A 16,956-nucleotide genomic window follows, 5' to 3' on the forward strand; every position below is an offset into this window, starting at 1 on the left:
TGGGATACAAATGACAGTCAAAAACCCTTTCTTGTTTCTTTAGAAAGCCAGAAAAACTGTTCAGCGTCACAAAAACGGTCATTTCTAGTCTTATACGTGGATAATGTAACCATGGCAACCATTGTACTCCTCATGGTGGTAACGTTTGCTACCAAATCTGGCGACAGGCATAAACCACCTCACACAGCCTCCAAGATCCGAGTGACAGGAGCGATCTGACGTGATCGGGCAGAGGGCCTGGTCAGCTGGTTTCAGCTACCGAACAATCATTCTGGGAACTGAATTGTTAAATTTTTGGCTACTATTTCATTTATTCGTTTCTTCTCAGGCGACAGCCCTTTTTTAGGGGGTGAAATTCCACCAGTGGCTATAATAATCTTCTAAGCCATCAACCAATACGAATGTTGTTGTGCATTTTTTGTAAAACATAACAGGGGTTGTGAAGAATGAAGGAACCAGTGATGTTGTCTATAATTTGCCCCTGGCGTAAAGTCAGGCGACAACATTTTCACATTTAAACAGAACGAGCCTATATCTAAATGGTAGTTCCTTGTAGTCGATGGTTAACTAGCCTTATACAGGTTCAAATATTCAGGTTAATACAAATCCATATTTGGAGAATAGACTACACATGCCCCTAAAAGTAATTTCATTTATCTATTTATTCATTCATTCATTCATTCATGCAACATAAAAATGCCACAATATTGACTGTGCTTTCATTAAAACTATTGATTTTATTACTTTGATTCCAAGCAGAAAAAAGTTTCTTCACTGTAAAGACTAGGAAAATGTCCTAGACAAAGCAAAGTGAAACGCTTCGCACTTTAAGGATCTTTGCCATAAAAGTACATTACATATAGTTACATATATACATATTACATGGATAAATACATTACATACAATGTATATACAAGTGTTGACAGTAGACAGTCCACAATTAACAGTAAGGCCATGTAGATTCAAAGGTTGCCTTCATTATGAAATCTAAGTGGTCAGGAATGTTTAACAAATGAACTACATGTAACACACAGGTTATGGACTATACAAAACAAACCAGATCCTTCATTTCTGTTTTTCATGTGTTCTGTTTTTTCTTTGGAATTGACTTGGCGTTCTACATATACAATGTAAGCAATCATTTCGTGGTAACATTTTTGCAATGTATGGCACAAACCATTATTTGCAGCTAATTTCCCAGCTTCTTTGCATGCTTCTTCTTTGCATGAAATAAGGTTCTAAAACTTCCCTTTCTGAAAATGGACGGAATTTGACGTGCATGTGGATGTCTTCCATTATGATGGAGAAATAACAGGCCAATTCATTGACTACCCTCTACATTTGGTGTCAGATGCATTAATGGTGTAAGTCCGGTAATGGCAGTTCTATATGCTGGGGTTCTGTTCTGATGGTCCTGAGTTGATATTTTGGAAAAGTCTACTGATTTTTCTAAGTCCTGTCTTTTTTCAAACGATTGCCTTGCTTCCTCTTTAAAATCCTTTTTCTCCTGTGACGTTAAGGCTTTCCATCTTTTGGACAACTCTCTGACATTTTGGATGCAGTTTCCTTTCTTGATGGTACCCTGAAAATAAAGAAGAGAGTATATTACATTTCTCTCCTTTGATAGAGTCACTGTAAGTTTGTCATTTAAGGTATTAACCAATGGGACAATAGTGTATTGTGTGTACAGGAATTAAAAGACAATGCCATGACTGAACAGTCTATGACACATGTACAAGACTGTCATGGCCATTACTCATATGATGTAAAATAAATGTAGACACATGTACAAGACTGTCATGGCCATTATTCATATGATGTAAAATAAATGTAGACACATGTACAAGACTGTCATGGCCATTACTCATATGATGTAAAATAAATGTAGACACATGTACAAGACTGTCATGGCCATTACTCATATGATGTAAAATAAATGTAGTCTTCTTTTTGCAAGTTGCAGTAATCTGATTCATAAACTGACGACTACAAATAAGTTAAACTTTCCAATTGGCAGAAAAATGCATTATGTATACTATGCATGATGTACAAATTCTGAGAACAGTCAAGAAAATATAACAACTCTCACCTTCAGCTTTTGCGACTCTTTGGACACGAATCTTCCCCAAACAGAAAGCCGCTTGGTTCCTTTCCTTTTAACCTTCGGTACTGTTAAGAAAAAAAAAAGAGCAGAGCATTTTATTCAATCCATGTCTTTGTTAATAATGGGAGTCTGCAATTATATGTATTTGCTATCCAAATGCTTTACCCTTTTGTTGGCAGTTAAGCAACAGAACAAATTTTCAGGATATACAAGTCCGTGCTATTTGCTTTCCTTTTCTTTGCCACATGATTTAAGCTATCTTTACTTCATATTCATTAATAAGAGACTATTCATGCAGCATGAAATATGCTAAGGAAAAATTCTATAACGAAATACATGTACCTCCCTGCAACTGTCTAGCATAAGATTTCCAATTAAAAGAAGACATCATAAAACCATACACAGACCATATTACCTGGAGGCCACATTATCTATTAAGTTGAAAATTATATGAATTATATGAAAGCCTGCGAAAGAGGACAACTTTCCCTTTTATCTTTGGAAGAGATAAACAGCCATCCACATTTTAGGTTATAACATCTAACTAAGCTTCATGGCATATGGAATAAAATGTATTTTGTGTCTTTAGATGTTGTAAGGTACACATGACTGGCCTCATCATGGCAAGGGAGTGAATTTGCACTTTCTGCATAAAAAAGCCAATTTCATAAAAGGTACTTTATAGATAATGTACATTACCTTTTGTTTTATTTTCTTTCATTTTTCTTCGAAGCTGTGTTATTGCACTTCGTCCTTTACTGTGAAAAAAAGGAAAAAAAAACATGTCAAACATAGGTCACAAAATAACTCCTTTGTGTCTTAATTTAGAGCAGAAATCTATATCTATAGGCCTGGCAGTATTAGTTTTTGTAGCTGATGGCAATTGGCACTAATGTTCCAATATTCAATAGACACATTTTCATTATTCTAATAGTATACTCTACTTTGTCCAAATATACGTTATCTTTTAAATGAAGACATCTAATTCAATTGAACAAAAGAAGATGTATGTATTACGTAGAAACATGACCATACTCGTTGACATTTCTAGCATGACCTGAACACAATTGTTGTTGTACTTACCCAAAATACAAGGATTCCGGTAGAGTCTCCTTAGCACTTGCCAAGCATGTAGAAGGTGCTTTCTCTAGTGTGTCCAGACTCAGAATGTAGCTGTTCTTGTCCAATGTAGTTGTTTGTTTGATACAATCGAGGGCATATTGGTATGATAGAATGTTCCATTTTCTCTGAAATCCTTTGACGATAGCTTCATTGGGTTGAGGAATTCTTGATGCATGACTTGATAACCTAGATGAATTTTTCCAGCTGTCAGTTCCTTTATCGATTTCTTTCTGGGTTGTCAAGACTGTAATGTCCACTGAAACTCCTCGAGGTGGTATTTTGTCCATCACTCTGCCCCCATTCTCTGTTATTTTTGCAATGAAGTCCTGTTTTTTCCCACAGTTTGCTGGCATTCTGCCACTGAGAAGGAAAGTGTGATTTTCCAAGGGTTTCTTTGTGGGAGGATTTTGGCTTACCATTGAGTGCCTTCCATTTTTTATATTTGGAAGATTAACTTGCCGCTGTAGATATCCTCGGCAATGTGCTATGAATCTGTTCCAGTATATATGGAGCTTGATATATTTACTGAAGTTAGAAAATGCCTTTACTGCCTCAGGGTTTTCAGAATCCTTGTAAATGGTAATGAGGTAACGCAGGTTCCTCCATATCCACTGAAACAACATCAGTATGGTATCTGGTTTGCCTCTCCCACCACCACGGGGGGTATGCGAATAGTAGAAACACATATGCATGTAATGAACATGTTCTGGACCCTCTGTTGAAAAGCGCATCATTGATCGGCATGGTAGTTTTTGTACAAGAAGTGGAACGACATCAATCATTTTCATCATGTAAGGTGTGAGTTCTGGCCCCCCATACAGATGACAAAAGAGACCATGGAAGATATCAGCATGTGTTTTATATTCTTCCACTTCTTCATCAGAGAGGCCGACTTTTGTATCATTTTCATCCATTGCTTGCTTCTCATGTGTTTTTGTTGGGTTTGAATCATGGCGTAAATAGACATACATCATTCCCATGTGATAATACAACTTAGTTTCCAGTTCAAATTCATTTGTCATAGATGATTCAATTTGTGATGCTTCCCTCAGCTGTGTGGGCAGTGTATTCTCTACTGTCTGAGTGGACGATACCCCTTGCAGAATGGGAACAAATGGTTCTTCAAAATATTCTGGTGGGCATATGATGACATATGCATCAGATTTGTTGAATGACACTGGATATTTTAGTGATCCATTTGTCTCAAGGTGGATTTCAAACAACCCTGACTTAACCGCCCGTGAATTTAGATTTGCTTTCAAATGTGCTAAACTTGCATTGCGGCGTTGTATACCTTCATCTCCTTTGAGTAAACTGGTTATTTGGACTGATTTCATTATGCGCAGAGTTATGAGTTTTTCTACAATCCTTGTTATCGCATGGTCAATGTCAAATACTACCCTTTCTATTGGGATAGAAGGTATCAGTGAGGTTTGATGTGATCGGTTAATCATTTTGGGTATGCCAGATCGTAGACCAGTGTGTGAAGAAACTGCACCCTTACTGTCCTTGTTATCATACATGTAAATGTTATACCCGTCATCAGTTGTGCCACCTAGACCTTTCTCTGCCAAAATAGAATCCAAAAATGGGGAGTCACCGGTAAGATAGAATTGATATTTGTAATCAATGTTTTCCTGCAACTCGGATATTGCTTTATCTAGGAAACCTGGACGTCCATGCCCATCACCAACATTTGTTTCTAAGTTTATTCTGTTATCTTTTCCATAAAAGATCTGAAACGGCCAGAAATGTTTTGTGCTGTGATATTTGATACCATGTTGCATTTGTTCATTGTCAATATTGTTAATTCCTAACATTACTGTTGCCTTTCTCCCATACGTTCGTGCATCCCCATACAGCTTCCAGTTCTGACACGTCTTAGGTAGGTAGTAATATAAAAAGGATAGGCATTCTAACAGTCGTTTTGGACATATTTTCCAGCCCGTGGCTGTTCTTTCGGGACATAAAATGGTGTGAAACTCACTTTTATAGGTCTGTTTGCATATGTCAACCTCCTTCCGGGATGCAAAAAGGAATGGTATTTTTTCTCGCAGTTTGTTGAATAGGTCATAACCCTTGAAATTATCCGCCAAATATATAAGTTCCTGTGCAGTTATATAGTATTGATTACTGTTCTTTATGAAATTTTTTGCAAGTGTTTCCAAAGCTGTGTCTTCAGTCTTCTGCTTAGCAGTCTTCTGCTTTTTAGTTGCTATATCTAGAACATATTGAATATCTTCCAAAGACAAAGCGCCTTGCCATTGTTGTTGGCTTTTCCCTATATTAGTTGATATATCAAACGCAATTGCTTGCAAAAAGTCCTGCTTGCAGCCCATGTGTACTTTTTCTGCTATCGTTTTGGTCATATTTTGATGTAGCCTAATACGCTTTTCGAGTGTTGTGCATCGCACATATTTCCCATTTTTCTTCTTTTGATGCAGAGCTAAAATGTATGATGATGTTGATTTCAGGGGGGATCCAACAGTAGTGTTTTCATCTATAGTTTGAGTTTGTTTGCTTTGATGCATTACTTTTCCATGCTTAGCAGATTTTTCCTTTGTGCCTACAACTTCTGATAGCAGATGTTTTTTTAGAATTGATGAAAATTGTCTTTTTACGCCATAATTTGCTGACTGCTGAAAGAACATTGAATGTGGCAGTGACAGCAAACAATAGAACCCTTCAAATGATACTACTTTCACTGATGTACCATCTTCTGTCTTGATTTTGATAATGTGTTGGTTTGACTCTAGTCCAGACTTGGCCATATGGTCGTATATTCGTTTGTATCCTCGTTTTTTCAATTTGATTTCTTTGCTCAATCCCAAAACTTCTAATGTGTCAGGAAGGCTGAGAAACAGCTCTGAGTTGGCGTTCACCCAATATTGTATGCTTCCTTCTTGGTCACATTGGAGTCCTTCCCCATTCAGAAATCCAGATACCATAAAGCCTGTTTCGGGACCCTGTGGACACTTTTCAGGACCAACCAAAAGCTCAGAACACTTTTGTGCTTTGCCCTCCTCATCTTTAGAAGTCACACTAGTAGCCCCCTTAGTATTGTATCTTTTCCTACCATTTTTTTTGGCAACTGAGACTTGCTTGATTATTGGTTGCTCTACAGTTTCGCTTTTCCTCTTTTTTCCTGATTTGAAATTATCATTTCCATCACTTGGATTCTGATAATTCTCCTTCATAGGACTGTTTTCTAGATGCAGAGCTCTCTTTGCTTTCTTTGGACCAACAAAACCTTCCTTGTCATCAATGCACTGTTGTTCTACTTGTCTTTCTTTTAACTCAAGCTTTCCATAATTGAGTTTTGTCCATCTGTCCTCTGACCTTCTATCCCTCTCATGTGAAGTGATATCTACATATATATCATGTGTATCTCTCACTGAGTCGACTTGAGGGGTAGTTTTCTGCATGGGGGATTTAGGTTTTTCCCTCTGAGGCAGCAAGTGGGCATTTTCTTTACCTCGTGTAGATGGTTCTCTTCTGGCGTGGGTGTTTGACTGAGCTAACTTACTGGTGCGGCGAGGTGTGAGCCATGGTCGCCAAACACCGTTAACTGAGTTCTCATTTTCCACTGATGATAGTGGAACTCTTATGGGATTGTTGTCCGGAGCAATATTGACTTCTCTCTTCATCTCAACATTCTTAACTTGCTTATAGACCACTATGTGTATATAGCTACCAGGTGCTGTTACTACTGTGTCGCCTTCCTGACTAAGGATGCTGGCAAGACTATGTCCCTCTCTAACAGGGGCAGATCGCATGTCATCCAGCTCATATAGCCGTCCCTCCTTGGGTATAATAGCAGTAAAATGTCCTGGCTTTGCACGTATACATCCGGCAACTGTGTACGACATTTCCTTTAGTGATATGTCGTGTTCAATCTGAATGCCACATAGATTGTCATTTCTTCCACCTTGAGGTACGTATGGCACTTCAACAAACAGATAGTCAGGAAGCTCAATCTCTTTCACATGGCACTGTATGCTCTTAGCATTGCATGACAAGCAGTGTCCTAAACCATCTCCCCTTTCCACAATAGCCCTGATTGCACTTTGCAAGCTTTTGTCCTGTTCGAACATGTTGGCTGTTGGTAAAAGTGGACAGTAAACTCTGTTGTCTTCTTTTGCATAGTTGCAAAGGCGGCAACATCTGCTTAAAGTCTTTGTCAGTGCAAAGGACTTCCTCTCCCATTCTGTACCAGTAATGTGGTGGAACAACTCTTCCACACAAGCCATTGCTGTTCTCCCTGCGAAAGATCTAACATTTTGAATCGCCCATGCCCAAGGTTGTTCCCGAGTTCCTTGTACATCAGTCTGTGTCATTGCTCTTGCTCTTGCTTTGCAGCTGGAGGCAACTTTTGACAGGAGTGGTCCAAGGTTGTTTGAGCACCGAAAGTCAGGAAACTGTTTATAGATACAGTAGAACAGTTCCAAGAAGGAATCAATGGCACATGAAAACTGCCCTGGTTTAGATAGACAGGAGTTCCTAAGACCGGGCAGTGTTTCGGGTTGCCCTCCTTCTTGGTAAATGTTCAAGAAAACTGTGCTGTTGGCAAAAACAGAGCAATTGGCAAGTGTGGAATTTTCAGGGAGGCACCATCCATCATGCACAAGCTGGTATTGTCCGTACTTCCTGTCCGTGTCTGCTTCAAACGTCTTGACTGCCTCCATTGTGACATGTTGCACCTTCCTTTTTGGGTGATACGGAATCTGCAATGGCACTCCATTGGGCAATATGCAGGTTGTCATCAATGGTGGACGACTGGTGCGATCCTTCTGGGCCAAGATTAACGCCAGCCAGACCACAGCCATCTTTCCAAGCAGTCCTAGAACTGAAGAGGGAGACATGTGGTTACTACAGAGAGGAAAATCTTGCCAAAATAGTGGTTCATAAAATGATTAGGAATCATTACTTCAACCATGTTTTTCACATGTCCTAATTCCGCTGTTAATATCAGCTTTAGATACACAATCATGTAACATTTATTGCTATCAAAGTGACACAATTGCCATGATCAAGTTCCTGTCATTAACAAGACTTAAGTTAAATATATTTCCATATTTTATTAGCCATTACCCATTCAAATAATATTGCCAAGAAGGTTACTTGTATGTGACCAGGCCTGTGTGTGGATGTTTGTCTGTTTCTTAGGAAGAGTGTAACTTGAGCAGTCATGGATTAATCTTTATGATATGTTTAGTTTAGATATGTAGGAGTTGGGAAAATAAGCAAGCCTTTAGTGATTAGATTATGGGACCCTAGCTGATTTCTAATGATAGAAAATATAAGATCTTGTGTTAGGATGTCGGGTGTTGGTATCGTTGAGGGTTGAGTTCTGGATATAATAATCACCAGGTGTATTTTGCCAGCCAGTAGGTACCCAAATTATGAGTAATGAGGCTGATTAACGTGGTCGAGGCACCTCCTCGAGCACGGGACCCCCGTTTTACGTCCCTCCCAGAAGACGATTTCGTGGAAAACTTCGTGAGGCTACAGCAATCCGGCCAGTCCTTGGTTGGTCCCCCATCCAAGTACTATCCGGACCGCGCATTGCTTAACTTCCGAGATCGAGGGATCGGGTGTACCAACGCGCCACACGGCCGTAGCAATGGTTATGATTCTTTTAATGGTAGATTGCTCTGGACAAAATGATATCGATGTGACTTTACCGTGCAGTTTTTTTACGGAAGGGGCCAATTTTGTCTGAGATCTTGAAAGGGAATACTAGTAATTCAAGAAGGGTTTAGCAAGGCTACAAAACACATGTATGAGGTTGCATAAGTTCTGATAATGATAATTGTACAAAAGCCTTACATGTAATATCATTTAAATAATAAACTTTTCTATTTTATTTATTTATTTCATTTGGCATACTCATGTCTGAGGCCACACCGATTTAATTTCTTGGTTCACGGATTCGCTCGCTCCTATTTTTTGGAAAAAAAAAATACAAATAAAAATTACCACTCAGCAAATTTTCACCATTAATGAAACCATTCACCAACTTTCTGGTGTAGCAAATTGGCCTTTATATTATAAGCTCCTTAAAGTGTGGGTACAGGTGCTGTTACTGTACAAAAATAGTGTTTTTGCACTTTTTTCAAGCTGAAAACTTTTTTTCTTTATGTTTTGGATTAGCCGTTACCTTTACCCCAACCATTTTACAATTTTTATTCTTATTTTTATTTCGCCCTCTCGCTCCATATTTTTTATGAAAAAATCCGTGAACCAAGAAATTAAATTGGTGTGGCCTGAGGGCTAATATGCAACAGAACAGATGCACTAACGTAAAAAAAAATGTGTACTGTCTACAGAAGTACCTGATACATACTGTATATTACAAGGTGATCTTTCTCTTCTTTGATTGAAGACAGTGGCTAATGCATAGTCCCACATTTTTTGGTTTTGAAAAATGTAGTTGTTTCCTAAGACCGTGAAACTACATGGAAAACGTGGTAACTATCTCCAAAAAGCCCAGTGTTTCTTTCAGCCACGTATACATTATGAGACAGTGAAGGTAACTTTAAACACACATGTCAGGACTAACAAGAAGAAACCCCACTCAGTTCACATATACATGTATAAAAAAGGCAAACAAAACTGCACTTGTGGATGGGCTGCAACAACAGCAAAAACAGTTCATCTTCATGGATAGAAAGCCAATGAACTACACAGCAGAACAAAACTAAGTAGCATTTCAGAGAGCAGGGAAATACCACCTGCATATGTAGGTTAGTGCAGGTTAAATTGGAGCTGTGCAGGTACTTCTGGTGTCTACCTGCACCTAACCTGCACTGGTCCATGTACTGGATTTTATGACATACCTATGACGCGAAAACGTTCGACACGGGTGTTTCGGACCGGGCCATAACTTCCGTATCGCACAGGTTCGAAAGGCGTATCACTCGGGCTTTCTTCGAGTAAATCGAACCATTTCGAGCAGGCCGAATGTGGCACGGTTGGCAATTCGAATACCTGATTCGGACATTGGAACATTGCTGTTGCAACACTTTTTGGTCGAGGGCACCACATTTGTTCAACTTCTGGCGCATTTCGCACCAAAAATTGGGTTTTCTCAGGTGGGTATGACATAAACAAAATACGACACTGTGTATTCCGCATCACCCTCGGTCCCAGCCCTCCCGCGGGTCGGATCTCCTGTCACCAGACTGGATCAACTATTTCAAAATTTTTTCTATAGTTTAGCCTGGAGTCCAGCCTTGTTCCCTTTGGTCCGCTTACGAAGATCACTAACCCCCAACTTGGGACCTTCGGAAATGGACCAAAGCGAACAAGGCTGGACTCCAGGCTAGTTACGGCCTAACAACTCATATCCTAGATATGTAGCAGGTTGTACATGTACTTGTTATTTTTCCTTCTACTAGTACTAGTAACATTTTTTTCTGTAAATGAATCATTCTGAGTGTCTTGTCATGATGCCAATAATGTACTTAGAACATGGAACCTTACAGTCTGTTAGGTGTTGAGTGGAAACCCCCCTCTCTAGTATGTGGAGTGGTAGGACCCAGAGGGGTCAGAGAGAAGGAAAAGTAGGTCAGACAGGAGTCTGGAGGGGAGATGCAGAGAGGCGAGAGGCACTCCTGGAGAAGAAGGGGGGGGGGGGGGAGTTGGCCATGTGACGAAAGATGAAGAATAAAATGCACTCATGTCTAGATCGTGTCTTGTGAACTTGACTGAGAACCTATCACAGAAGATTTTCTATGTGCTCCACCATTATTACTTAACTGTAACAGTTGTTTTCTGACCAGTGGGCTTTTGGTTTACGCTATTAACAGAAACAGTCAAAATTGTAATTTAAAACGTTGGCGGGGCAACATTTATAAGTTATATTGCACTAATAAGAATTCCTTTGAAGTGTCATCGGCCAATGTGTACAGCCATAGGAGCCTGCCTATTCTTAAGATTTCACAAAGCCATGCATGTAATATGGTACGTAAATATGTGCCACTCAGTTGAAAAATACCAAATTACAAATATTCTGGGGAAATATGAGTAGAAAAACCTATGTTCATTCTTATATTGTTTTTGTTTATGTACAGGGGTTTACTCTTGTCTCAGACTCCCAAACACATGTAAAAGAACAAACACCCCCAACCCCCCGGATAAATGTTCTCCTCAGACAATTTCCAGAATGAACATTTCTCTTGGACAATTACCAGACTGACACTGTAAACTGTATCCATGTTACTTCTGTCTGAGGAAAATATTATGATAAGCGTGTAACACTCAATACTGGACGGAGCTTGTCTGTACTAAAAGTAGCTCTATATGTTAGGATGCATTTAGTAATACTAAGAAGCCACTGAATGTATGTTGCCACTAAATGTAGACTAGAAGCCATTACCTAAATTAGTTTTCCAACAATGGGTATTGGTTTCAAAACAAGTAAATGTCTTCAGTGTTTTAAGTTAAAATTACCACGCCATGTTTTAGAGCTATTACACATATATAAACCTTTTTAAGTCCATGTGTCAAGTATGCAGATGTTGTCTGGTATGGTTGTAACTTGTATACACCTGATCATGGGGATTCTAATCAAAAGAATCAAAAGAATTCAGTATTATTGTGCTCTCGTTGTATATGGAGCCATCGAAGGCTAATCCAAGGCCTTATACAATCATATAGCTGTTTGCTTACTTAAGCCCCCTTCACACTAAAGCACGAATGAGCCGGAATGCCGTCAGATTGAAACTTTTCTTCTATTCCTGGCAATTCCTGGCAATTCGTACTGTATTCTAAACATTCTTACTGCATTCCAGATATTCATCCCCATTCTTTTGGCTGGCTCGAAAGTTTTTGACATTCGAACTGCAGTCCGACCGCATTCTCTGGCATTCCAACATTATTTGAAACATTCTTATCTCATTCGATGGAGAACCGAAACGGCAAGCCACTTCGAATCCTGCCAGAATGTGGCCAAAAGAGTATCTGGAATGCAGTATGAATTTCTAGAATACACCACGAATTCCCAGGTATAGAAAAGAATTTTCATTCTGACGGCATTCTGGCTCATTCCTTCTCGTGTGAAGGGGATATAAAGACCATTTGGGATTCCCACTCGGAATGGTTTCGAATGTGGCACGGATTTTGCAAATACTTCATTCTGGCTGATTCTGCTTGATTTCTGCTAATTCGGTTTCAGTGTGAAGGCCCTATAAAGGAACTGAGGCAGGTAGGAAAACCTTTGAAACAGACGTCACAAGCATCGTCTATGTCAGTTTTACCAAATCATCCACTGTCAAACAAAGCCATATATATCAGATGTAATCCTTGTGTTACCTCATACAGCTTGAGAAAAATACTCCTAGATATACCACAAGGACATAAGATTTAGTAAATCTTTTTTCCCTAATTGCCTAACCTATTGGAATGTACTCAACTTTATGTTTTGTTTGTACTTCAAGATGCTCCTTATTTCAAAACATCTTATTGAATTAGTACGTCTTCTTGTGCCCCCCCCCCAACCTGAGAAATGTCAGAACAAATTGCCTGTGAAAGAGCTCTTGATTGCTAAAAATTGCCCAAATAGGCATTCTGTCAAGTTCTAAAATTTACAGAACACATCATCTTTAGACATCTCTTGCACCTGACTAAAAAAACAATTTGAGCAAAACTAAAAAATTACATTTAATTCTGTTTTAGTAGGATATGCGTAACAACGTGACTGTGTTAGAATCAATGAAATGTCTGTTAACTTGTGGGGGTTACAGGAGTTACAAGATGTAGTCTATCCTGTGTATTAGACAAAGGCCTTTACTGGGTGAAAATCTGCCATTTTGAAACATTGCTATTGCCATGGCAACCAGCGACCAATGACCTTAAACTTTCCGATTTGTGTAACATTTTCTTTGGAAATTTTAGGAAAATGCATTCTTTTACATTGGACACCTTTTTTTTTTATGCTTGTTTTTTTTACAGACAGTGCCTCTTAAAGATGTCCCTATACAGTATGTTATGTGGAGGCCCAGAAAATACTCAGGTCAAAATCACCCAATACAACAATTTTCTGCATACCAAATGATGAAAAGCCAACAAGTATAGTGCAATCTGTGAAAGGTCATAAACTGTCTGTTTATAGCAAATTTCAACATTGTTAATTTGATAGAATATGATTATTATACAAACACTCTAACAAAAACATGTACATTTGTACGTTTCTGATAAAAAATGGCCCAAAACAGCCATAATAATTTAAGAAGTGATTATAAAGTCAGCAATGGTAATTATATAGCCAAACAAGGTACTTAAAATTCATTTTGAAGCAAGTTTTAGTGTTATTGGTGCTTTAATAGTCCGAAAGGACCCACAAATTGACATTTTTAGTCAAGAATGTCCAGAAATGGCCTTTTCTATACAAATTCGACCATTTTGTACAGCATCAGGCCTCGAAATTAACTTTTTTCCTTATAGCTTTGGTCCCAGAAGTGGTCCCAAAACCAAATTCCAATGGTCCCAAAGTGAGGCTGGAATGTCCCAACAAGGTTTTTAGACCCAGCCGTTCTAGGGGTCCAGGGCATCCCCCCCTGGAAATTTTGACATTTTTTACCCTCTAAACGCTAAGAAACAAAACTCTTCAATTGACTCCACCCTTGAAAATGTTAGTATAGGTACATAGGTAAGATTCATCACACCCAGTTTCACGCTTTTATCACATTTTGATCAGTTGTCGCTATGTTTTGCACCAATCGCCTAGACTATTAGCGATGTGTTGAGACTTGCTTTAGCTTTAAATAGGTTTTACTGAAAACTAGAAAAAAATCTCACAATTTGTCTTTCTTTGAGTGCCTTAAACATTGACAGGCATTACACATTATGAAAAATACAGTATTTTGCACATTTTATAAAACTTGTCTCCAGAAAAAAGGCGATAGAAGTTAGAACTGGCAATTTTACTTGTCACACATGGTAAATCCATATGAAAACTTCTAACACTCACACTCTCCTTACACTCCATTAATCCCACCCCCCACCCTCCACATTACCATTTGTTTCTCTGAAATAAAACCGTGGCAAGAACCATAGAGGGTCATTTTTCATATTTGATCAGACATAATCGTTGCTCCACAGTTCAGTTCAGTTCATCCTCTGAGAGGTGACACCATTGTCTCTGCATGCTCCACAAGTAAATACAAAAGCAAAGTACTACTACACAAATCATGGTGTGTTGGCCATTTATGCTAAGATGCATGAGCTTAAACCCTGACTGCTTTCAATTTGTATTGTAAGCAACTCTTACATCAACTTTTAGTCACATGGACAATAATGACCATGACTGAATTGCCCTGAAATGTACAATCATAATCATACAATAAGACTCTAGAATATCCTTACTACAAGGTTAATTTGTTCTATGTTCTGTCAATATAACGGGAGGTGCCCCAACACGGTACGCTTTTTCTTGCGCTCAAACGCATGGCGCTCCATCGCTAGTTGCCTGAGAGTGGTCAAATTTTGATGACTTAATTTTTTACACATAGATTTGAACAACATACTTGAATAAGAAATGCATTCATGTGGTTCATGAACCTTTTGCGCTGCGTGTTACAAGCGGCAAACACTGTGAGACAATTTCGTGTGTGTAACCTTCCAATTTTGTGCTACGCTGGACAGTGTGCCTAACTTGGTACGCTTTTTTTACATTTTGCTCTCTTCAGAAGTAAGTGGTAGATTTGAGTACACAGAAAAAAATTAATAGTATGATATTTTAGCTTTCTTTTGACAGTAAAATCGTGACTGTATGTACTTCTTGTCTCACATGAGGAAGGATGTACCTAGAACAATCCAGCTGATGTTTTTACGGGCAATGGGCTGAATGCACTGATTGTGAATGCCCGACTAAAAAAAACCTTACGAACAAACGACACCGCCAACATCAACAAAACTCTGTCTGATTATATGAAAATATCATCTACATCTCTCTATCAAGTCTTATTTTCATAGACAGCACGAATCATTTTTTACAGTCAAATAAATCTTTGGAGCGTTCCCTAGTCTGCCACCTTCACGGCCACACTCCCTTGGGAGTACAATGGTGGCAATATTTATGTCGCTTCCTTTTGCTTGCTTTTCTACTCAACAAACATTTGAAGACCCATATTCATAGTGTTTTATGGAGCTTAATTTTTATGTGTATCATGGCAGTTGTGTGACTGCTTGAAAGAGTTCGTATAGTTAGCGACACGAGCCGCCAATACGCAGAGGCCGGTGACCGCAGTGATTCAGCACTGTCAACATTACTGTTAGAATTCTGTTTTTTTTTAAACATGATGTAAATATGTTAAAGTATACTTGGAATGCAAATTAAAGTTTTGTGCATGAACTTGGTTTATTTACCCTTGTAATCAGCATAGTCAGTGGTAACAAACACGGTGTACTTATGGATAATAAGATCAGCAAAAAATCCGTGCCGTCTTAGGACGGGAACCGTCTTAGGGCAGCCCCCGTTACCAATCAATACAGTTACTACTGGAACAGCTCCAGGTATTGGAACACCTACTAGTAGGCCTAATAAGGCTTGCTCTACATTGTACCTGTATATGTAAATGCCATCAAAAACAACAACTTCTTGGAAAAACTGGCAATTTACTTTCACTTCACTTAGGTTGTCTCATGAGACTTTGGGCGTTTGGCAACAAGAGCAACAACATGTGGCAAGCATATGTGTATAAACAATGTACTGGCCATTTCATTATGACATCTAAGCTTTCAACCTTATGTACTTATTCAAAAGAGGATGAGATTCAAGTTGTGCAAAAATATCATTTTTTGGTATCTTTGTATTTCAGAAAAGGGTATTTGAGAAGGTCTAAATCTGAACCCTTGCCAAGGATGTTATTTTTGTTAAATTTGGCTAGAGATACATAGTACATGCAAGAGGGTGAGTGAGAGAGTGATGGTGGTCATTTTGATGGTATTTTGCCCAACATAATGTATTTGATTTTACTGTGTGTGGGGGAGGGGGTCCCTGATTTCTGTTCAGGCCACAGCAAGTAAATTTCTAGATGACATCAACGCGCACATTAGTTTTTGCCTGATTTCGGAAAAGACGTCTTTTTTTTGGCCTGATTCCTAAAGTTCAAATTTTGGTTAGTTTTGATTTCAGACAGACAAATCAGTTTTTGAGTCACTGTGTCTAGCCTCCATAGCAGGCTTTCTAGGGCCTTTTTATGGCTCATAATACACTTTTGCTGGCCATTTCTATTTGTACCTAGTCGCTGATTGCTGGCATTTCTGATTGATGGCCTCCGAAAGCCTGCACCTAAACGGCGCATGAAAGTGATATTAAAAAACGATTAAGCCATTCATCTGCCCTATTAACACATACGTAATTCACAACTCCGTGAGAGGCAATTCGCATGTCGGCTGCAAGCATTTTACAACTCAGACAATCTTTGCCTTGTGTAACAGCTCGGAAGGCCCGAGCTTGGCGGTCCTACAGATGGGGAAACCCCCATATGTAATGCACTACACGCTCCGCCCGTGCAAAGGCGGGTTAGAACAACAAAACTCATTATCAATGTTAACAGAAGGAGCTATTCCTTTCTTGCAGTCTGTACTTATTCCCTCTGCTCTGGCATATGTTTCGCTCCTTTTGATTGGCCAAACCCTGCATATCTTGTGTGTATCCTTCTTCTGATTGAAAACAAAGCACCCTCACCTGCCTAGCCGTCGAGGAACACTGTAACAACATAGGT

At 39.0% G+C, this 16,956-nt stretch overlaps 1 protein-coding gene across 1 annotated transcript in view; it reads right to left on the bottom strand.

Annotated features, from left to right (window-relative positions):
- Nucleotides 1-714: 714 nt before the first annotated feature.
- LOC118420428 overlaps nucleotides 715-16,956 on the bottom strand; it is a 27,085-nt gene continuing 10,843 nt past the window's right edge. The window contains exons 5-8 of the mRNA XM_035827217.1: nucleotides 3,188-8,072; nucleotides 2,804-2,862; nucleotides 2,090-2,169; nucleotides 715-1,582 (exon numbers count right to left, since the gene is read on the bottom strand). Of these exons, the coding sequence (XP_035683110.1) occupies nucleotides 1,322-1,582; nucleotides 2,090-2,169; nucleotides 2,804-2,862; nucleotides 3,188-8,072 (5,285 nt within the window). The 3' untranslated portion in view covers nucleotides 715-1,321. The remainder of the gene's footprint in view (nucleotides 1,583-2,089; nucleotides 2,170-2,803; nucleotides 2,863-3,187; nucleotides 8,073-16,956) is intronic.

This window comes from Branchiostoma floridae, chromosome 8 (assembly GCF_000003815.2).
Source record: "Branchiostoma floridae strain S238N-H82 chromosome 8, Bfl_VNyyK, whole genome shotgun sequence".
NCBI lineage: Eukaryota > Metazoa > Chordata > Leptocardii > Amphioxiformes > Branchiostomatidae > Branchiostoma > Branchiostoma floridae.